Source organism: Leuresthes tenuis, unplaced genomic scaffold, assembly GCF_036924035.1.
Source record: "Leuresthes tenuis unplaced genomic scaffold, fLeuTen1.0.hap1 SCAF_2, whole genome shotgun sequence".
Classification (NCBI taxonomy): Eukaryota; Metazoa; Chordata; class Actinopteri; order Atheriniformes; family Atherinopsidae; genus Leuresthes; species Leuresthes tenuis.
Window position 1 is genome coordinate 6,135,756 of NW_027325356.1, and position 23,366 is coordinate 6,159,121.

The following is a 23,366-nucleotide window of genomic DNA, read 5'->3' on the forward strand; positions in this document are numbered from 1 at the left end:
GACTGATGAAAAAGCCAATGTTAGAGGTTTTTTTTTTGTTGACATGACCAGTGTTAAAGGAGCTTTAGTGCTGACCGTGTTGTTGGTGTAAGTGATGTAAGGTTACATCATTGATTTATTTGATTTTCTATTGTAAATCATTAGGACTCAGCACTTCCTGTATGATATGGACTGTATCACTCTGGTTTGTATCTAAATCTATTAGTAGATTGTTTTGAAACAGCTTGGAAACAAGGACATGATCAGTATTTTAAAGTCCTATGAGGACGTGTTTTAATAAGCATTGATTAAAAGCACTGACTGTGTCTTATGTTTTGTGTTCACCTTGGCTTATTATCCTCGTCAGCTCTTGTTTATGCTGTCAGCGATATTCTTAGAGACCCAGCAGATCTACTGTATCCTCTCTCAGATGCTGAGACATTAACACCACTGCTGTTGTCTTGCTGACAGCTTGTTAATAGTTGCCGAAAAAATGTCTTGTATTGTTGACACACACTCATTCGAATCTATAAACAATGAAGCACCGAATATAGAGAGTGATAGACCTGCTGTTGTGGAAAATGTTGCATCAGCAAATGACAAACAAGCATGGCTCCAATTTCCTTGCTCAGCTCTGTTGGGAACCTCCTCCCAAATGGCTTGTTGTTACCCTACAGGTTATGCCATGGAGGGTGAAATCCCAGCATGGGTCTAGTGTTGAATCAAAGTGCAGTGAAAACAGTGAAGATCTCTCTTTCCTTTCATGTTTTCAGCTTTATGTATTTTTCTCCACAGTATACCATAATCATCTCCCACTTTGCAGGGTGCATTTTTGCCACCTCTCAAGCACCCCATCTGTGCACTTCTGTCCTCTTTTATGTTTCAAATTAAAGGCAATATCACCATGGCATATGCCTGGAAATGTTTGTTGGCGAACACATTAGGGAAAAGTCAGAGCAGTTAGTAAGACATTTGAGTCGAGTCAAGTCTTTTCAAATTATGCAGAGCTGGAGTTCATTTTCATCAAAATGGTCTCAGAAGGTTGTCGTGGAGAATTCTCCTGCTATTAGGAACCCGCATGGCTCACTCTTCTCACGTTAATGGCAGCATTGACTCCTGCTGACTCTCTTAAGTCCTCAGTAGCTCTTATGTGCACCTCAAACATTGACTCACCCTTGTTTTACACATAAAGGTGGATTTTTCACCACTGTAGCTACTGTGATTTCAAACTTCAATTAAAGAAACATGAGATAATCTGCCAATCATGTGGGATGTTACACCATCTTTTGTAAAAAGAATAAATATATAAAAAATAAAAATGGGTTTGGCGGAACCATTTTGAGAGGCTGCAAACTTTGAGGACTTAACATTTTACATGACGAAAATTAATTTGCAGGCAAATCTGAAATGGAACTGAGGAGGTTATTTGAGGCTGAATCTGTGACAGAGACCTGAATGTTAAGATTATAACTTGTGTTTGAATCTTGGATAAATAACATAACGGGGAATAACATGCTGCTGTTGTAAGGCTGTGTTTTACAGAGCAGCAAAGTAAATAAAAAATGTAAATAAAAATGTTTCATTAGTTTTATTACAGGAATCAACTACAGCTTTGATCCCCTGTTTACAACCTGTGCAGAGCAGAGGGAGAAGTTATAAAGAGTGTTTTCTTTTCATCATCATAAACCCTTACATCAGCAACTTTTACCGTCAGAGCCCAGCAAAGCAAACATGACACAACACTAAACAGAAGTGCTGATTGGTTACTACTATCAACAGCTACAACCATGGGCGCAGATGGCACTGGGGATGATTCAGATTCATAGTTTCAAAGGTTGGGTTAGGGTAATAAATTATAGGGTAAATAAATATAAACCCTTATTGAAAATCTAAAGCACAGTTTGTGTACCGCACTGTTGACGTCAGTATGAGAGGGCAGCAGTTACGACTCTGATTAGTGGTAGGAAGGACTTAAAGTTTTTGAATGCAGCTGCGTGTCAAGAGGTTATACGCTTTTGAACCTTTAAACATTCAAGTGGTAACACACAGTATTGTAATCCCAACTGATGTATTCTTTAGCTTCACCATAAAAGTAAATTAAATCATGTTAAATTCAACTGTATTTCAATACAGAAAAATTTAATCAAATCGTTTTCTGCCGTTAATGTATTGAAGCATGTGCAGTGTATTTAATTCTTAAACCGTTTGATTTTGCCATAAGAGCAAAGTTTCTTCTTCTTTTTTTTTTTTTTTTTTTTTAAGTCTCTCTCTCTTATTCTATGGGTAGTAAGATTAGAGCCCAGTCTGAGTCCAGCACATCAAACCTAATGGGGCTATTTCTGTTTGTTCAGCTCACTTTCATTTAGCTCTGAGCAGCTCAACTCCCTGGGATCAGGGACGGATTCTGTGATGTGTCACCTTAGCTAACAGGCTCTGGGGAGGCGTTTTATGATATCCCCGATCTCCAGTCAGTCTCAGCTGACACCTCAGCAGATTTGGCTCTTTTATTTTTCTTGCCTCATCTCATCCTAGCTTTTGCCACTTACTGATAATCTGCTGTGACTTTGATGCGTCACAGTTACCGCCACTAGAGCTGCTTGAACCATCTCTGGTTTAGTGCTTCTATATTCCCACAGATTCTGGGTGGTGAAGAAGATATTAAATCGGCCTAACTGTTTATATAACCTCTGTAATGCTTCTTTAAGAGCTAATTAAAATGTGAATGATATATTATATCATATATGGTGTATATTATGAGGGTTCCTGGTTCAAATCCTGACTGGGGCCCTTCTGTGTGGAGTTTGCATGCTCTCCCTGCGCATGCTTGGGTTTCCCATCAGGCACTCCGGATTCCTTCCACTGTCAAAATACATATTTATGATATTAATCACCAATTAACTTAAAATTTCAATTTAAGTTAATTGGTGATTTTTAAATTGACCCTTGTCTAGGAAAAGCTCATTAATGAAACACGCTGGTCTTTAAAAGATAATGTAGCCTTGACCCACAGAGCCAAGAGATCCACAGAATTCGGGCGTAGGAAGTCATTTGTGCTGGATATTACCTGTCATGTCTCTTCATGTTGCAGAGGCAGATAGAGGTGGGCTGCTATGAGCTTGACCTTCGGGCAGCACAGATCAGTACCCTTACTAACAGACAGTCACACAGACATACAGACTGGGGGATGTATGGTCGTGGACATTTTGGGACAACAAACAAAATTCAACGAAATCACTGGGGGAGCAAACCTGCTGGAGTCATATCCTTTGAGGTTGGAAATGAGCCAATCAAGGGCAGCGGCTGCCTGCAGAGCTGTCATAGTAGAGATGAAGGTGTGTCTGAGTACAAGTCTGCTTATGTGTGTTGTGTGTGTGGCTGTACTGGGTTTTCAGATAAGCTTCGGGAAATATGATGCGTCTCCACCCCGAGTGCAGCGCCTGCCCTTATTCTGCAGCTAATCCGCAAAAACTGACAGTTTGTGCTGACTTTTTCCTGCTGAGTCTGGCCACAGTAAAACTCCAGGAGTCACAGAAACATTGACATAAATGCCTATGATGTGTTAAAGGTTTTACTAATTTAATGTCACAGGACACTTCAAAGTGGTGGTATTAGTCATAACGTTCTCAGTGTACTGACAGCCATGATGCAAAAGCATATTGATGAGGAGCAGCTCAAATAATTTCCATTTGTCCTTATTGAGCCTGTGATAATGGGAGCAGCAGCATGAATCTGCATTGGTGAGGACTGCTGGCTGAATTGCCTCTCACTCTGTGACATTAAAGAGTAATTGGTTGTGTTTTTACTTCTGTGAATCAATCAGGTTCTCTGTGGGTACTCTGCTTCTACTGTGGTAAAACAAGAATGTAATGACAAGGAACGAATGAGCAACAGCATCTGCTCAGCCTTTGTTCTGCACACTGTTAAAAGAGGGGACTGAGTTGGGACTAGTAGAGGAAAATACAAAGAAAAAGACAAACAGGCAGTTAGGTAGATAACAACAAGGAAAGCAAAAAGAAGTGTCCTTTGTAGAAGTTTGTTTGTCATCCCCTCAAAAAGCACATGTTTAGCAATCAGTTTCAACTCCAAGACCAAACAGGAAGGATGATATGAGTATTGAAAACAAAGCAAAATCCAAACATTCTTTTTGTCTTGAAGTCCTTGGAAAACCAGCCTCTCCTGTACAGTGAAGATTGGTAGACAAAGTGCCATCTGTTACACAAAGTACGCTGATAACAAGTTAAATTTGAATATTGTTTAAGGCAGTGAGCATTATAGAGAGAGGGCCAAAAAACTGCTATTATGCTTATAAGAAGAACCAGGGCAAGCTCTTGGCATAGGCGATAAAGGTGGTCGCCTAGAGAGCCATCTGCTGGAGGGGCGCTTGGCCTCGAGAGGAAAAAAAATTAAATTTAAAACAATAAAGATGAAAATAATTTTCTATGCCGAGTCACCCTCCTTTGTGTATTTGTTCTTGAAAATAATGAATATTAACAAATAAATAAACAATGATGTCCCTAAAATGTGGTGCTGGTGAGTCACATGACGGGTGCGCACCTCAGGGTCAGAGGGATCAGAGGTCAGGTCACAGACGGGTGACGATTTTGTCATTTACGAGATGAAAAGGCCGTCCAAGCTCTCGGGTGCGCAGAACCGAAAGACAAGAAAAGAGGAGGAGACGAGGAAGTTGCAATATAAAGGTAACATTAGGCTGAACCATTTTTTAATGGTGAAGTAATCTCGCCGGAGAGTAATCCCGCCTAGGCCACCAAATTAGGTAGAGCCGACCCTGAGAAGAACTGTCACCTTTACAGCATTTTTGAAGAAAAGAAAAAGACATTTCCACTCAGTTGTATTGGATGAATGACACTGCAGTACCAAGGTCTGTACTTAAAGAATCAAAAACAGATGAGTGGATCACCATCAAACTCTTGTCAGCATGATCATGGGTCAAGAGATATTTATCTGGTCAGTCTAAACTAAAGAGGGATGGTTCTGCCCTCTAATCTGCAGGATAAACTGGAGTGGTAGAATTAAGACACAAGCAGCGACCCCATTCTCTCTCTCTCTCTCTCTCTGTTGAAGTGCCCTCCACCCCCGACAGCTCTAATGAGGTAGTCCGTGATCTAATGTAATACCAAGCAGCTTCTGAGCAACAGTCTCACTCCAGAACATGTGATACAGAATTACTGTCATGAAGTTATTTTATGAACTACATTTATCACATGCATATGTCTGCCTTTCAGAATTGGAACATACATGCTCAGGAGTTGTAAATATACTGGAATGTGACTGAAGTTCAAATGACACTCCCATTTTCCACTCCTTGTCCAGCCTCTCCTCCATCTTTCTACTTTGGATGCTTAGTCTTGCATTGAGAAAGCATCGTCTCTCATTGTCCATCTTGCTCATCTCACTCTCACAATCTCTATGATTTCAAGGCTCAACCTTGCTTCCATGGAGTTTGAGTCTGTGCCAAAATATGTTCATGTTTTGCAAGAAATTGTTCCTTCTCATTTTAGAGAAATTAGTCATTTGAACTCAAAAATTAAAATATTGCAATGAATGTAAATGAAATGCCCATTTAACACTTAACAAAATAGTGAAGAAGATAAATGTATGACCACTTAAATCTTCTATTACAACATTATGCTCAGCTAATAAATTGCTGTCAGGAATCACAAGCATTGAGACATTTACTATTTTAAGGCACATTTATTTGAAAACACAAGCACTCGCTCTGAAATAAACATTACAGAACAACATATTTACTGCTCACAAACAAGCTGACAGTGAAAAATAGAAACACTTTTGATTGCTCAGAGCTGAGAGGTAAAGAGAGAGAAGATGACTTTGGAGAGTACAAGGAGTACTGTCAATCTCTGCTCATAGTGCTTCAAGTCCAAGAGTGTGAGGAAAGCTTCTCTGTGGGCTGTGGGTGGATTGATTCAGACTTCTGTGTAACGCTTGCAGTCTGAGTTCTGCTGGAGTCACAGTGGGCGAGCACTCTGTTAAAAGGTCAGTGAAAGACCTGTAATGAATTACAGTCATTTCGGTAAACGACAGTTGTACAGCGTGTCTATGTGCTGCTGGACATTAGTCCCCCCTCCCTCCCTGTCCCACTTCTCAAACACTCTTCTGGGTGGCATCCATCTCTGCCATCTGCACTTCACTGACTGCATGTGTTCCAACACACCCAGCACTGTCCTTGGCATCGCTTCGTTCCCTCGGCTCATTCCTCATATGGTTATTTATCCCTGCTTATTTCCGTTCAATTTCCTGACCATTTCTGAGCTGCAGGGGATTGGTTGGGTAATCCTCGAGCCAGAGGGTTTACTGGCTCTGTATGGTCTGTGGGCTAAAGTGTTCAAATTTCCACTGGAATTGAGCCTGAAAAACTAATTTGCTCTAAGTAGCCTAATGGGAGTGAATGTAGATTACCTAAAGGTCTGTTTTATTTAATTAGCATGGATCATTGTTTTATGTGTGTGTGTGTGTGTGTGTGTGTGTGTGGGGGGGGGGGGGGTTCCACTCACGCTATGTTCTTCAACCCTTTCAAAGTTGTGTTTTTTGACTGATTTTGAGTTTGTTGTATATGTTTTAGTTCCATTTTGTAAAGCTAAAACCTCTGACTTCTACATTTTTTCAAAGTGCAAGAATATCAAACTCCCGATGAAAAAGCTTCAAAGCTTTAAACTTCTTTAAAGCACTGCACTGCTCTCTGATGCAGGAGAACTTTCTAACTGAGCACAGTGAAAAAGTAATCGGATTTCGATTGCCAGTGAATATTGGAGAAAGAAAAACTCCCACCTTTTATTGCACAAAAGGTTTATACACTCATTTGAAGGAATTTTTGTCCATTTCAAAGAAGTCTAAATCTATATCAGGTCACAAATGATTTCTCCCTAATGTTCAAACTCGCCAGCATTTTCCCAAATATTATATAAAAGCCCAGTTATTGCCAGATGTGAACCACAACTTCTTAAACCATATCTATACTGCCAACCTCTGTAGAACATCACTCAGCCTGGGTTATTGGTTTTAAATCAGTCCACAGAAATGTATCGGATTCCCCAGTTATTTTGCTACTAAATGGAAAGGTGGCTTGAGACAAACTTCAGCTGCAGTTGCATTTTGCTTACGAGCAAAATGGTGAGCGTTTTACTTCTATTGCTGATCCTGTTGGCCACCGTGCTGCAGAGAAACATGACATATTCACGTTTTGCATCCCTACAAAGCAGTTTTCAGCAGCCACCTCACTCTGATGAGTTTGACCTGACTTATCCGGTACTTTCTTTCCAAAATTTCACTGTTCTTCTTTAACAAGACTTAAAGTTTTTTGTTTTTTCTTAAACTTTTATTAACCTGTATAGTTGATTATTTATTTGTCAAGTACCTGTTTTAACAGGAGTAGGGAGCCAGGGGTGACGACATGGCCTCAGTTGAGGCTGGACATGGACAGACACTCCCCCTCAGTCTTCCCTTAAGTCTTTGGCAGTCCATTAATTACCACACACACCGCAGAGACTAATGATCGTGTTCCGCAGGGTGATAATGACACAATTATAACTGCGAGGACATCAGTCATATCCAATTATCTCATTCAGTGTCCTTGGACTTTTAGACACACACACAGACTGGTGAATAAGACAAAAATTCAGATGACTCTGTGTCATTGGACCAAATCCCTCAGCTACACAAAGTTCCTGAACTGATTTTTGAAGGACGTGGTTGGTATTCAGTGAATGCACCAAGTGGATGTTCAGTGATATCTGTCAGCATTGTACCTACAGAGTAGTATAATCACAACAAGATTGTATTTCAGGGTTAATCATCAGTTTTATTTGGAAATGATTTGATACCTTGTATAACAGGTTAAACTGTGTAAAAGAATTGATTTTAGCTTCTGAAGTCCTCATCAAATATTTTTCCTCGTAGTGATTTTCTGCTCAGCTCCACAAGGGATGACAACACGAAGGTTTATGACCCAAATGTTCTGCAAAGCTGTCTTACATTCACACCAGATTTTACTGCCAACAATTAAATGCTCCAACCTTTTGTTATAACTGTCACTGCACTAGTTTAAAGCGTCAGATGCAACCAAAATGAGCTGTGACGTTACAAGGAAATGGGAATGAATCATTTCTATAGGTGTCATTTCCTAACTATGTCTGCATCTAAAACTAAACAAAACTGTCCTACTATCACAGACTTATGGTTCAGTACTACATGGCTTTACTTTTGTATGTAGTTGTACTTGAGCTGTATCTCATAGTACACTTTGTTGTGTTTTGGGGGGCATTTGTATTGCTCTGTGGTAAGTTAGGCATGAATTGTTTCATTGAATTAGGTTCTGTATTCGACCTTTGCTTTATTTGTTTATTTTTTGTTTCTTTTATTTTCATTACTTTCTGTTTTTGCTGACATTTATGATTTTTTCCCCCTACAATCTAAGGTACATTGAGGTCACATACAATACATTGTGCCATAAGAATAGGATTGCCATAACTATAATTTTGTTTTCATTTTGACTGCTTCAGTTTGTAGATGTTTAAGTATTTTCTCCATATTCATGAGCAAGATAAAAGAAAACTGGTTATATCACTTGTAGATATTTTAGGGGAACCTTTCGAAAAATCAACAATGAGAAGTTTAACAGTATCTAAACCTACAAAATGCCTTTTATGTAAGGATGTCACCCTCGGGGAATACTTAACAATAACAGAAATAACAGAATCTGTAATTACTTGTTGAAATAAAACTGAGGTAAACTGAATATGCATGGTTAGAACTATAAAAGAAAAAAACTGCTTAAATAACCTTATGCTCTGTCTTTTAGTTGCATCCAAAGTATATTTTATTATGACAAACTCCAGACTATCAGTGGAGTGTCAGTAATAGGAATACAGATGAAACCTGTTCATGAAATTTGAGAAAAATATTTCCCACGAGTTTCAGCTTGGGTTTAGCTTGATATTTATCTTTTTGTGACCTGTACATGACCAAAATCTCAGTAAAAGCTGGAGGTTCTGAAAGCAATAACTAAAATAATTCTGACCGACCCTAAAAAAAGCAGATTTCATGCAAATGTTGTGTGCTTCTACCCACCTGTTACACTGTTTTACAGTTTTTCTCACTTTGCAGGATTATTGTCCTAGTCCTATTGTTGACATTCTATTGTGATACATCCACATGTCCCCAGTTTTATAAGCCTGGCATGTGCCAGTGTTTGGCACTCAACTGTGTCAAGCCTCTAACGGGTTTTCTAAAGTCTCATGGTAACATTAGGAGCCTCATCTAGAGCTTCCCCAAAAATATTTGCCATGTGTTGCCAGCTACTTATTATGCAGATGCTCAGAGTTCTAAGGGCCTTACTTCTCTGCACCTGAAATCGAAAGCCTGACAACTCAGGTTGTCTTTGAGTTGTGCAGCTGAATCAGAGAGCAGCTGCCAGCACATCGAGGGGAAAAGTTCATTGATTTATTCAAGGTTTACTTGTTATTTATTATTCAGGGATATCTTGTTTTCTGGGGAACAGGTTTCACCTTCCAGTGCATTTCAGAAGAAGTTGGTTTAGGCAGAATTACTTGCATAGATTCAAAACTAAGAGCTTCATCTGAGAGTTTTTAGTTGCAGAATGGGACATGTCAAAACATGAAAGAGCTCCACAGACGTCTCTTTTATACCCCAACAGAGGGCTAATTGCATCCTAGTCAGAATCACTGTCATCCCTAAATTATAGGCTCCTAAATTTGAATATTTCAATAAGTAAAGAACCTGATGTGCCAGATATTTTGTTTAAAAACAACTATCTGGTAAGTAAATAAGTAGGTAGTTTTGTTTCTGAAACGTCCCAAAATGAACATGAACATCCAAAATGAACATGAACATCCAACAAAATGAGTCCAAAAGTGAAAATCACAGTTTGTTTTCCATTATAAAAAGCCTTTTTAACAGAAACATCTCTACCTACATTAAACAAGGTTTCTGACAGAGCCACTAACAGAATAAGAACTTCCATTGTTGACATCACGGCTAAAACGAATTTGTAGCTGCAGGTATAAGATTCTAAATCGGTCTGAATGTATGTGTTTTGTCTGCAAACAGATAGCTTGTACACTGGCAGAAAGTATCAACATTTAAGCTTAACCTACACTTGACCCATAACTAGATTTGAGCCTGTTTTACAGTAAATAGAAAATGAGAAAACATTGCTTCAAGAGAGTGGTTGAGCACATGAGTGCAAGTGTTGAGATGAGTGTTACAATGTTTCAGTTAATAGTCAGACACCAACTCTTTATGTTTACTTACATACTATCTTACAAAATGCTGTGATAATGATTTTCTCTGGCCAGCAGATACTTCATCAAAAGGTTCAATATTAATAAAGAGCAGCTGGTGTTTTAGTTTGACCTTCATCTGGTGAACAGCCTGCTCTGAGCAGAGAAGAATTGTGTAACTCATCAAAACGATGACATGAAACTACTGGAAAAACCCACATATTGGTGTCCAAATGCATTTGTTTGACTGTGTTTAAGTGCTTTATATAACATGGCATGTGACATCATTGGGAGCAGTTTTAGATATCTGTTTAAGATTTATTCTCTCAATTATTCCAAAAATCAAGTTCAAACTTATTTAAAATAAATGTGCATCAGGAGGATGCAAACAGAATATGTGAACTCCAGTTTCAACCACTTCACGGGAGATGTTAAATTATTCCAGTGTGTTGCTGATGTTTTCTGCAACACGAAGGGCTGTAGGGCTTCCTCTTACCTCTTTAGTACACAGGATGAAATTATTCCAATAACTCTGAAATGCAGTGCTCATTCCCAAGTACTCCTTTTGGCCCTATCCCACCTTTTTAACTCTGTTTTGGGTAAAGTTTCCCATTTTGGGAGGTATCAGGGTCATCTTGTCTTTCAATTGAGGCGGTGCAATCCATTTGGATGGTTAGATGACCACTACTTCATAATCCCTAAAACAAAAGGGATGCCTTACACCTTCAAAATGAAAAGATACCGTGCAGAGGGCTGCGATGAGCTATACGACAAATATTGATGCCTCCTTTTTTAATGTGCAGGACTTCTTTTTTTCTCACCCTCTGATTACTTGGTTCTGTGAAAGCAAAGTATTCTATCGTTTAGCAGCACACTTGTTGTAAATACCCTCCTGTTACGTGTCTTGAGCAGTATAATCACTCTTCCACTGCTCTTGTTTGGACCATATAAAAGGTTATTTGCTAGCCATCAGTAATAAAATGCTCTGCTGTGGTGACTGTGGATTTTTTTTCATTACATATCAGATCCACTCCTCCATCTTTCTTAAATGAGTCCATGACTTCTGTTTTAGTCTCGATGTAGACTGCTGGTCACATGTCTCTCCCAGCCATCTTTTGCACGCTACAGACTGTCTTGTCACTTCACTTCCACTTTTCTAAGTTCCGCCTTTTGCCATTAGTCAACATTACTGTTAGAAAAACCATGAAGTTATACTATGAGAAAAGCTGAAAGGATATGTGATGGAGGAGGCTTCCTCCTACCTTTTGGTTCTCATAACATTGTGTAGCTAGTGAGACTGTTTTTGACTGTCTGAACTCAATGTCTCATAACATTACTGTCTGGACTCATTTTCTCATAACATCGTATGGCTAGCAAATAGTAATCGTATCATAGTATAATTTTTTGAACTCAGACAACTCTGAGCCAGCTGCCTGATAGGTTGTGCGGACTTGTCCCCTTCTTGCAAGAAATAAATGTTTTGGGTTAATTGTATCCAGTGACTCTGAGCCTAATTTTGAGAGATTTTTTTCTGACAACTTGATCCTTCGAGCCGGATCCCAACATCCTTTCAACCATCCAGGGTCAGAGCTGAACCATGCAAAGGGGAGTCCGGGACTCCTAACTAAAGCCCTCTAGTTGAATATTGTAAAAGAGGTTATCAAGTAAGATTTTTGAATTGATATCTATTTTTGACATTTGTGAATCAATTCAGAATATTTCACATCTGCATGTCTGTGCATCTAACATTCAGTTTTTTATCACCGACGTTTGAATGGACGTATCCAGTAGTGTTGATTTAAAGACTCACAGCTACTCTTGGTAGCATGGTACTACACTAGGCAACTTATGTAAAGGAGTACATGAAATGAATTTTTATGGTGTAAGATTTAACAACTAGCTTGGTAGGCTTTGTGCAAAAGTTATTTGTTCATCTTTTTAGTCGATATCAGCGAACTATAATAAACCATATCCTTGACTCACCGGTACATTTTTTCTCTGTCTGTTGTTACAACAAAGAGCAGCAGACGAAAAAGAAAGACTTCTACTACATCAATAGTTCACTTATCCACTCTCAACAACATCTGTCTAAGCTCCGTTGGAGTGGATCAACTTTTACCCGCTGTCTTCAAGTGCCACAATATTAAATTTAAACAAACTGTAAGATAATTCCGTTTCACCTCTGAGAACCATTTTCACATTGCCAGTTGTCAACATGACTGCCTACCTGATAAAAAGTCAATATTGGAACACTGATGAATTACAGTAATCAGAACATATCTAACATGCACAGTAATGATCAGGCGGCTGAAGAGCGTCAGCGAGGGTGTTTGAGGAAGAGGTTGGCTGGTATGAGGGCAGCTGAATGACTTGATAATTGATCCCATGGTTATTCACACATTGGATCATTTAATGAGTCAGATAGCGGACAGGGTATCCTGTGCTTGGAGCTGTTGACTTCATTAAGAGCAGTAATGGTGTGTAATGATGTGATAAGACTTTATCCTGTCAGAGTACAGCAGCAGGGTGTTGACGCTGAGCACCATTAACAGAATGATGGGGCACATAGTATTGTGAGGGCATATGCTGTCTGTCTGATTGCCTGGGGTCTGCAGTCATGTTGACAGTAAAAATGTTCTGAGAAGTTTGTGCTGCTTGTTTGTCTGGATTAAAGATCACACATTTCTGATCATTCATGCTTGTGACCTAGAAAATGTATGTCTAGGAGTTCTGGAATAACTTTATTTCAGAGTTTCAAGTCATTGGAAGACTGAGACACAACAATGGCTATTATCACTATATAAACTATTAATGTAAATGGTATTTGCTCTGAAGAAAGAAGTGTCTAACTGTAAATGTTAAAGAGAAACTTCCTGGCCACTTGTTCTTTTGTGTGTCTTGTTGCATGTAAGACTGCAGCTCAAACAAAGCCATTGCTTTTTTTTTGTTATTTATCTAGTCTCATGCTCGTAAGTTAAGTTCTAACCACTGCTTTTGTACATATTTGTTTGAAAAGACACCAAAGTGTATACCCTGTTTTATTTTGTTCTTGCTTTGCATTATTTGGCGTCCAATACCTTCTTTTTGTGAGCCCCACCTGTTTGTTTCAAAGTGGCATTGTCGAGTCAAATAATCTTTAATCAATGTGTTTGGCTTGTCAGTTACTGATGTGCAGTGATCCATTGTCTTTTTCTTCTTTCTTCTTGCTTGTTGTGCGATCTCAAGCCTCTCCAAATGTGCAAGACAAGACGGTGAGAAATGTAGCTACTGAGCTTCCGTGCAAGCACTAAGAATTCACAAAGAAAGTAAGCTAATGTTGCCAAAATACAGTGAGAAGATGGAAAAAGCAATGTCATATTAACTTCCAAACAGGGTCTATTCTGCATTTTGTCACAGACAGTGCTTCTCTGCTTTGCTGAAGATTATTAATCTCCTGTGAAATGGAAACAAAAGTTTGTCTTCCTGAATTGTCTGCTTTATGAACTGAGATATGAGATTCTGTGCAGCAGCTGCAGAATGGCTCCCAATTTAACATTCAGAAGAAAGCCAAATACTGTCTGTGGTTGTGATTGACAGATGGTTAAGCAGTCTCTTATCTGCAGACACAGGACATATAATCACAGAGGGATGCTCACACCACATTACCCCATCTGAGAGGCCGCTCGGTCTGCGTGAAGGTAGCTATCAGGTTATTAATCGTAGACAGAACAGTGCTGTAGCTGCCACATGGTTGCTAATGCATGTGTTCACATATAGCTTCCATTCGAGTGGAGGTGGATCAGGTTCTCTCACATCACTTAACCCAGCTCCCCCTTCTTTCTCAGAATGTCTGTCTTTTCACACAGCTATTATTAAAGAGAGCATTCACACTTTATCCTGTTTGTGGGTAAATGTCAGGGCAACAGTTACATACATGAGCTATTCTGTTGCTAAAACAGTAATGTGGTTTGAGTCAGTGTATTTATATACACAGTAATAAGAATATTCAGAGTAAGCACAGGGTCTGATTATGCAAAGCGCTCCTTTGATGTGTAATATATTACCATATTTTTAAAATCTGCGTTAAACGTTGCTGCGGTTTCCTATTAAATAATGTAGCCGTATTGTGTGTCAATCTCAGTTTCACATGTTTGCTCAAGCAACGATCCGGTAATGCTTTAAGCCAGAAATATACGCAACTGACTTTATTGTCAGGAAAATTATTCACATACTTGCTGTTTTACCACAGATTCTATTTGGGGGCAAACCAGCAAGCTCGGACCGCACAGAACTTTCCAGTCTGAAGGATGTATAAAATGAACATGGACATGATACTTGGCAGTGTTTTGTTGATGTTTAGATCACAGTGTAGGGAAGCCACAGCTGGAGCTTCACAGATTGCATACAAGGCCCCTAAAGGATGTCTGATATCCTATCTCTTTTTTTCCCTGCATCACATCAACTGGAGGATTCCATATTGCACACTTGTAGCATTAATTTCTGATAGATTACACAACTGACACTCCAAATGAACAAAAGATACATCAGGCAGCCATCATAAACATACTACAAGTAAGCATGTTTTCTGCCTTATTTTTCTCAGACAAGGTTGTGACACACGGTTCCTGGAGCTGATTGAGGCCACTCTACTTATACCAGGCAGGAATATGTGACAGAAGATGCATTCCACAAGTACATACATATGAGTCAATCACAGAAACACCACAGAGACTCTGGTCAATTCTCAGAAGAAATCACCCTGTGCTGACTCTTAATCACATATCACATCACTGTTAGAGTAAAACCTGTGTTCAGATTACTTTAACCCTAGATAAGGAGAGGTTCAGCAGTTAGGAAACACAACGCATTAGATGATACCAGATACTGTTTTATGAAGGACGACCTCAGAGAAAACAAGGTGTGAAAATTCCCTGCAGGAGTTTTGGACTATAGTAGGTACAGTTAATAAAATGGATGGATTTTTAACAACAGTGCAGTGTAAATGAAGTTAGCAGCAGTGTTAAAGCAGCATGACAATGGCAGGAAGTTCAGACTCCCAAGCCAGCCCTCAGTCACTAGAAATGTATTCACGTCAGGCACTGTGGTTACCTTGTGGCCTGTTATTTAACAGATACATTCAATTTTAAACAGAAGCCTAGCCAACATGGGTTTACTTGGCACTGAATGAATATGTTTAAAAATGGGAATACATCTCCAAGCAAAGGCATCTTTTTATGCAAACACAAAAAGCCTGTGGCCAGGAATATTTTACTGAGAAATAAACAAAATATGGACCTAATTTGCACAACAAGCACAACCTTACAACAGAGTAAGTGACTTGAGTGTAAATGAGTGTTTTGTCATGGTTTCATCCCTGATTTTTTTAATTTTTTTTTTGTTTGTTCACCTAATTTTAAAGGTATGTTGATGACCTAGCTGCTGTCTTCATGGGTGCTTATCATTTGATGAGATTCAGTATATTCTCATAGAAACAATTAACAGGAATTGTATTCAGATGATTTTTGTCTTTTCTGGTGTAATTACTTGTTTTAAACTATCTGATGAACAGTCATCAGGTGCCTGTTTTAATTTGAAATATTAATAATTTTAATTTTCTTATTTAAAAAAAAAAACACAAATCGCTTTTATGATAATGAAATCCCGTCACTGAATCATGTCGCCAAGCATTTCTTCCAATGTGTGAAAATGATCACAGCCCATTTCTGTAAAACTGCTTTATTTAGCACAGTAAAAACAAACACTGCACACACACACATATTACATCACAAATATTATCAAATTATATGTCAGTACTTTAAAACAAGATGTGCACAGATTACTGAACAATGTGGTCTACTTTTTAAAAAACACATCAAAATCTAAAATAGCAAATTACAATTAACAGAAGACACATATCAAATGATGTGAAAGTACGGCACTGAAATTAATGAAAGGCACTAAGATCTATAAGTCACAAATGGCACCTTTGGCAATTAGTTCAGAAATAGTTTTTCACTTTATGAGAGTGTGTTGAGTTTTTTTTGTGATTTCCTCAACACATTTAACTGTATTTGGGCACAGAAGAATTTACTTTAATACTGTATGTCTGTAAACAAAGAGAAGACCTTCAAATATGCAAAGGTAGTAAGACTGATCTGTTTCTATGAGAAGTGCTTTAGTAAGTATTTTACATCTCTTCTTTTCACTAGTTCAGACTTTGTCAGCTCTAATTGGACCTTTTGTTCAGTTAGCCATGTTATCCCACAAACAAATCGACCCAGAAGCCTGTCATTTGTTACCTAACCTTTAGCTTTTGATGCACTGGACCACACTGAAAACACTGAAAGTACAGCTAACCAGTAAACTGCGGATTAGTCATGGATCAAGTTCACACGATAAATGATTTAACCAAAGTATGTTCACAATTTTCCGGCTGAGTTACCAAGTCAGACTGAAGACCACTATGTTGTGTGGAGTTGTGTTCACTCTGCTCTTCTTTGCAGTCAGGTCGAGCAGTCGTCTTTATCTGTTTGTTCAGTTTCTTTTCAGTTTTCATTTTTGCAGATGTCTGCTAACATTAAGAACATTCTGACACTCATCTAACACAACATCTATATGCAAGTTTTACATCTTACTTTGCAACTATCTCTAAGCGTCCTTTATTTATTCATTTTTCCTTTCATACTTACGTTCGTATTTGTATAAAAAAAGTATATATTATTTACAAACTTCCATACCGGTTTGCTGCTAACGCCTCTTTTCTATTTAAAACAATTTCCTACACATGGTTGCTAAAGCCTCCGTCTTTTCAGTGTTCCTGTTTAGGTCCAGTGCTTTGACTTGTTATGTTATTGAAGGCAGTGACATCTTACATCAAAGATACAGAACAGAACACTTTTGCTTTAGAGTCACAAAAATGCTGCGCCTCAAAAACAACATCCAAATAAGTTATTTTCTTTCAAGTTGTAATTACTGTGTAATGAGGAAGAACTGATGAGGTAAACTGTTGTAGAGCTGGGTACCTGAAATGGGCCTGAAAATGCTGTGAGCAATCCATGCTGGAGTCACACTGCAATGACTGTTGCAACTTTAGGAGACAAAAAATCAATCTGAGCACGGTAAATGCAGCCTGAAAGTGGCTTCGTCTTTAACCGCTCAGGTAAATGGAAAATTCAAACACTGGTTGATATATCAAAGAGTCAAACACACCTGCACAAACGATGAGATCTTACAAAGATGACGGAAACAAACCTACAGTATAATCTCTATTGTTTCATGTTCTCGTCATAGTCTAAATATCAAAAGTCCATAATGGTGAAATTAATACACATTTAAACGGAATTAAGTAGCGTAGAACAGTCCAACGTATCAGTAGTTACACCATACTGCAATTCCTGTCTCTGCTTTGGATTCCACGTTGCATTTTTATTTAGTTTACAGTCAGTATGTCCTTTATCTAAAGCTATATGCACTTCCTACTTGAAGCGACATCTAATCTATGAGCAGTAGTATAGCCATTTCACTTTTGTTAGCACCATGTCATTCAGATGATGTAGGTCATTTTAAATCATTGTCTCTCTGCTTCATTATAATTTCTTACAGTTGTGAGGTCAAAGGCCAGCAACTGCAGCACCAAGTTGCAGTTTTCTCTGCTTTTCAAAGCCCTTCATGAAGACTCTATGTGCTCACTCAGACACAGATGTTATTGCTTCTGTGCCACTTACTGTAGCAGTTTCTTAAAGTTGTAAAACAAAGTGTTTTGAGACAAGCGCTGCAATAGACTGGTGATTTTCTTTTGCAGACCACACATGCCCGCCTTCCAGCTGTGGCCCTGGCTCTGGAGGCCACATTGCTCATTTGTTCAGAAAAATAAGAAGGTAGGTGACCTAGACTTGGAGCAACAGTGGCAGCAGCTTGCACCACATCAGTGGAAACCGAGGGAGGAGGTTCTGTAGAGCCAGGAGCTGCTTTGAGGTAGGAAGATGAAGAGTTGAGCGGCACGTCAGATGGAGAGGTAGATGGCACTGCTGGCGTGGAGGTAGGCAGGTCTTTCAGTGGAAAAGCAGGAGGCACTTTGAAGGGGGATGGCCATATTAAGTTTTGGGGCCCTGATCTGCGAGGAGTAGACCCAATCTCAGCCAGGGACAAAATCAGCTGTTCCCTGAAGTTTTTCTGTGTCAATACAGGCCGATTTTGCAGTTTACACATTTCTTTGTGGAGGATGAAGGCGTTCACTGTGGCTATGTCAACAAAGTGATAAAACAGAGTTTTGTACCATTTATGTGTTTTATGAAGGACATTGTAGTAACCAATGAGTGCATCGGACAAGTCAACACCCCCCATGTGCTGGTTGTAATCTCTGATGCAGCTTGGAATAGGCACATGCCTCACTGTCCATTGCCCATCTGCGTCTTTCACTTTGCGCTTTGCCATTTCACTGCTGTAAGCTTTGTGCATAGTTGAGCACATTGTTACTTCCCTGGTGTCAAACCACTTCACAAACAGCAACTCTCCTTTTCTAATCCACCGGATGGTTCCCCTGGGCGTTTTTTCTGGCATGTTATTCTTATTGGTATTGGGATAACCCACTACTTTGGGACGGATTGTGCCACATGCCCAGATTTTTCTCTTAAGAAGGTCAAGGAAAAGAGTTGGACTGGTGTAAAAGTTATCGACGTAGAGCTTGTATCCTTTGCCTAGAAAAGGGATGTTCAGCAATCTCATGACGGCGTCATAGCTTATTCCCTTCCCTGTGGGTTCCCCATATTTTCCCCCATAAACAAAAAAGTTTAAGGTGTATCCACATATGGAGTCTGCTAAAACAAAAAGCTTAAAGCCCCATTTTGTAGGCTTATTTCTGCTGTACTGCTTGAATCCAAACCTAGCTTTACTCGCCACCATCCGTTCATCTATGGAGATGTGCTGGTGTGGATGAAAGAAAGTGTGGCAGGCCTCCAAAATCTGCTCGTATAGAGGCTTTATCTTGCAAAGTTTGTCATAACCCGACGTTCCCTTTTTCTGCTCATTGACTGCTTCGGCAGCAGGATCACTCATATGCAGACTGCGCAAAATGGCCAGAAAACGTCGGCAAGGCATGACAGAGGCAGGGAATGGCAGACTGAAAAGCCTGGATCCTCTCCAGAACTCTTTCAGAGTTTTCAGAGGCACCAATCCCATGTAAAGGACAATACAGATGAAGGAGTACATATCTGCTGCTGTGACAGGCACCCAGCTCTCCCTCTGACCTTGGCATTTCTTTTTCCCATAGGCGTTGGTGTTTTTTACCAGTGTGTCAATAACTGTTGTGGAGAAGAACAGCTGGAACAACTCGAGCGGCGTGTAATTTGCTGTTCTGTTCAGCTGAGGCCCTACATCCCTCTCAGGTCTGAACTTCGGTTGAGGAAGCTCAACATCTTCTTCATCAATGTTGCGCCAACGGTCTTCATCTTCTTCATCCTTGGCTGATTCTACAACCCGTCTTTCTGCTTGCTTCTTTCTTCTTCGGGTTCTCCTGCGTGGAGTGGAGAGTCTCTTTCCAGCTTTGGGAGAGGAGGTGTCCTTTTTGGGCGTAGTTGCATAATGGACTTTCTTTCTGCAGGGACTCTGTTCCCACTTCTTGGATGCAGTTCTCAGGGGTGATGACACTTGAGATGCATATACAGAGCGACACTGTCTCCTAGAAGCTCTTCTCTTTGCAGGTCTGCAGTCCCTGTCTGAACTCTCCTCATCAGTGAAGTCTTCCCTGCACACAGAGTGAATGGGTAAGGGTTAATGATACAGTAGGTGACAATTTTTTTAGCATAAAAGCCGTTTTAAATAGTTGTGAAACTTAAAACATACTCTGTAATGTACAAGAGTGAAAGAAACTAAATAGAATAAAACCATTGTAAGACAGAAAATGTTAGGGCTCATGGTTTGATAAAGTCAACATTAGTGTGTTGCTTTTGTTTTAACCTCTTCCTCCCTGAACTCCCCTGCACTGGAACGTTTTAATGTATTCAAAGCACACAACATTTAGGTTGAAGGGGCTCATTAGATTTACCATGACTTTGTTGTGCTTTAATTATATTGCAACAAATTTGGACCAGGCGGCCAAATAAACTCTGCATCACTGGCTCACTGTTATGAAGCTGTTGACTCTGTCATTGACAGTTTCAGCTGATTGCAAGAAATAGTTTTTCATGGAATTGTTTTCAAATCTCAATCTGGCCTGGTGATAAGAGCCTTAATATATTTCTCCCACGTGTCTTTATCCCCAGAGCCAAAGATTTCTAAGTTTGGCTGTAGAGCTGTGTACTGACATAATTTGGAAATATTTTCATTGTAGGTTTTAAAATAGAAAAAAGGGGGGGCTCAGGAATTAATGAAAGTTCTAACTATGTAATAATTTAAGCCAGTAACCCTACGTGGAATCTGGGCCCTTATTACTGGTGGAATTAGTAGAACAATGTCATGATATTTAGTCTGTTTATATCAAATGTGCCACTTCAGTGTGTGTAAAAATATTACATCATTATGATCATTAAAAATTTTGGATTATTAACTAAGTAGTATTCTAACCAACTAGTACTGGCCATTAACCCTCAATTAATTTCACTTGATGAAACAAGATGGGATAATGACTTAATGTAGCATCTAAACATCCCTCAGTCAAACATGAAAGGAAGAATTAGCACTGCCGGGATATCATATCATTTAATCCAGCCTGTAATTCAAGTCTTGTCAGTAATGTTGAATGACAGGTACAGTAGTGGGTCAGTGAAGGAGAAAAAGCAACAAATGCTGAGTGTCTTGGCAAGCAACCATCGGAGAACAGGATGGTCAAGAGATGAGCCGGCCAGCTTGGATTTGTTTCCAGCCCTGGCAAATCGAACCACTCTCCTGCTGTAACTAAACTTCATTTGTAGTTATGCTCTGAATACACCATACAGAGAAGCTTTGGGCCCTTTGCTGTGTTATACACTGTAGCTTGCCAAGCACTTCCAAAGACATGTAAGAACACATAACAGTACTATGGGCTGCAACAACTGCTGTAGGTCTGCAAGGTATGCAGTCTCATCTAACACATTGCATAATATTTCTGTAAAACAAAAGATGTAATACATGATAGGCTGTAACTCTAGGCTTGCACACAATGCAGACAGTATCCAAAAATGCATTTTCATTCATTTAGTGTGTTTTGCAAACAGTGGGCGGGACTGAGACATGGCAGCTTTTTTGTTTTTCTGCATCAGTGAGATAAGGTACCTTCACTTCAGGTATTTGCTTTAACATATGAACTAAAAACAAGCTCTGCCATCTGCTTATTTTATTCAAAAACTACATAATTGGTTCTACTGAGAGTGTAATTCATCACAGTATTCTGTAAATCAGTTTGGCCAGCTTAAATACATGTTTAACCAGGAAAAGTGGGCCTGCCTTTGTTGTATGTTGTTGGCTAAATACTCACATACATTTCATGATCTGTTTTTAACTATAATTTGATGTGAAAATTGGATTGAGTTCTCATTTTTGTCCTCTAAACACACTGAGGACTGTGATGGAAAATGTATTGCTCTTCCTTTAAGAATATCCTGGATGTTAGGCTATAGGGTGCCTCATACTGTGTTTTACACATTTTTTCTACAAGTGAAGTTTCCTGGTTGCATTGGTTGCTTGCACAGCTGAAGTGGCAATTATCTTATCTATCCCAAGCAGATTTCCCACCTTTGTGTAACACTCCACCCTTGTATGTATAAGTACCACGTAAATTCAGACTTCTTCAGAGTTTTCAGCCAATGGCTATGACTTTCCTTCATGAAGCATAATAAACTTGGAAACTTGATGCAGATTCACTTTGCTTTGTTAACATAATTTCCACCACAGCACATCATATGAATGTGTTTATGTGTTATGCTAAAGTTGAGATGTAAGGTTTGTATATTGCTGCTTTGAAAGTGGGACATATTGTATTAATCTTGCATAAAGTTCTCTTCCATAGTGATGCATGGACATCTGAGCTGACCAACTGTTTACCTGGGCACACAACTAATGGGACTGTCATGAGTTTCATGATATAATCTAGTAATAAGAGAAGAAAACCCGCTAAAACACACACACACACACACACACACACACAATGTTCCTCTGGGCCACATTTAAAAGGTTTAAAGGCTGCTGGTCGCCCTATCTTCAGAGGTCTGCAGGCTGCTGCACAACAAGAATCATTCCGAGAAATATCCCAAGCCTGTTCCCATGTTAGCAGGAGCTCTAATTAGATCTACGACAATGCACCCTCTGAGCACGCGCCTGAGCTTAATGTCGCAAAAAAATGAGGGTATGGCACAGTCAAGTAAAAACATTTGAGCCGTTTGTTAAACGGAACCAAACCACATACAGCAACCTGCGGCCTCTCCGTGTGTTTCCTGCAGGTTTCCTCCAAGTTTGCATCCGTTTCAGCGAGGGCAAACGGCAAAATGTGCACACGCACACACACAAGCTGCAGCCTTCAACAGCATACAACCCGCATCATCCGCGGTGCGCATGCACGCCGCTCGGCACAAACATTGGACATTATGGCGACACATCCCCCTAAATCCCCCTAAATCCCCCCCTATTCCAAGATGGTGTTTCACACCACAATGAGTGAGAAGGTCGGTCATCTTTTAGGATGCCTTTGACCCTTGTGCGCAGGTTCCGACACATCGTGTCTCGTTTAATAACTACATTTCGGTGAACTGAGGCCAACCCGCATAGCTTTTGTGTGAAGCACTCACTCATCTGATGCCGGGGCCAGTCCCCTCGGTGTATAGTCCTCATCCAAACTGCAGTCGCTGTAGTCGCTGTCTGAGTCGACATCTGACTGGAGCTGCTGCAACTCATCCTCTGAATGTGAAAGCAACATGTCAAAAGTCTGAACTGCTAAGTCTTTTCCTTTGGAGAAAGTTGAAGAAGTGTTTAACCTTTCCGGCTGGGTTCCCGTCTATACATTCGCTCAGCTCCACAATGAAAGATGATTCCTTCTACCCGGGTGTACGGTCTGATAGGATGTCCCGTCTGCCACTTGCCATATTTGGTCAAAATCACTTCCGTAGTCAACCTCAAACCGACTTTTTATAAAGCTGGTTATAAAGCTCGTACTTGACATTTGCT

At 39.7% G+C, this 23,366-nt stretch overlaps 2 protein-coding genes across 2 annotated transcripts in view; one reads left to right on the forward strand and one right to left on the reverse strand.

Moving 5' to 3' along the window:
- LOC140301508 (protein kinase C-binding protein NELL1-like) overlaps positions 1 to 23,366 on the forward strand; it is a 250,729-nt gene that overhangs the window by 106,020 nt on the left and 121,343 nt on the right. The window lies entirely within an intron of this gene.
- LOC140301509 (piggyBac transposable element-derived protein 4-like) lies at positions 17,100 to 23,239 on the reverse strand. Its single transcript, XM_072379985.1, has 2 exons — positions 22,991 to 23,239; positions 17,100 to 19,977 (listed from the first exon to the last, which is right to left on the reverse strand). Exons 1-2 carry the CDS (start codon positions 23,116 to 23,118, stop codon positions 17,925 to 17,927), a joined length of 2,181 nt encoding a protein of 726 aa, XP_072236086.1. The 5' UTR covers positions 23,119 to 23,239; the 3' UTR covers positions 17,100 to 17,924.

Coding starts and splice junctions, on each gene's coding strand:
- LOC140301509 (XM_072379985.1), bottom strand. CDS start 23,118: ATGTTGCTTTCACATTCAGAGGATGAGTTGCAGCAGCTCCAGTCAGAT. Junction 19,978..22,990: donor CTGGCCCCGGCATCAGATGA/GTGAGTGCTTCA, acceptor CTCTGTGTGCAG/GGAAGACTTCACTGATGAGG.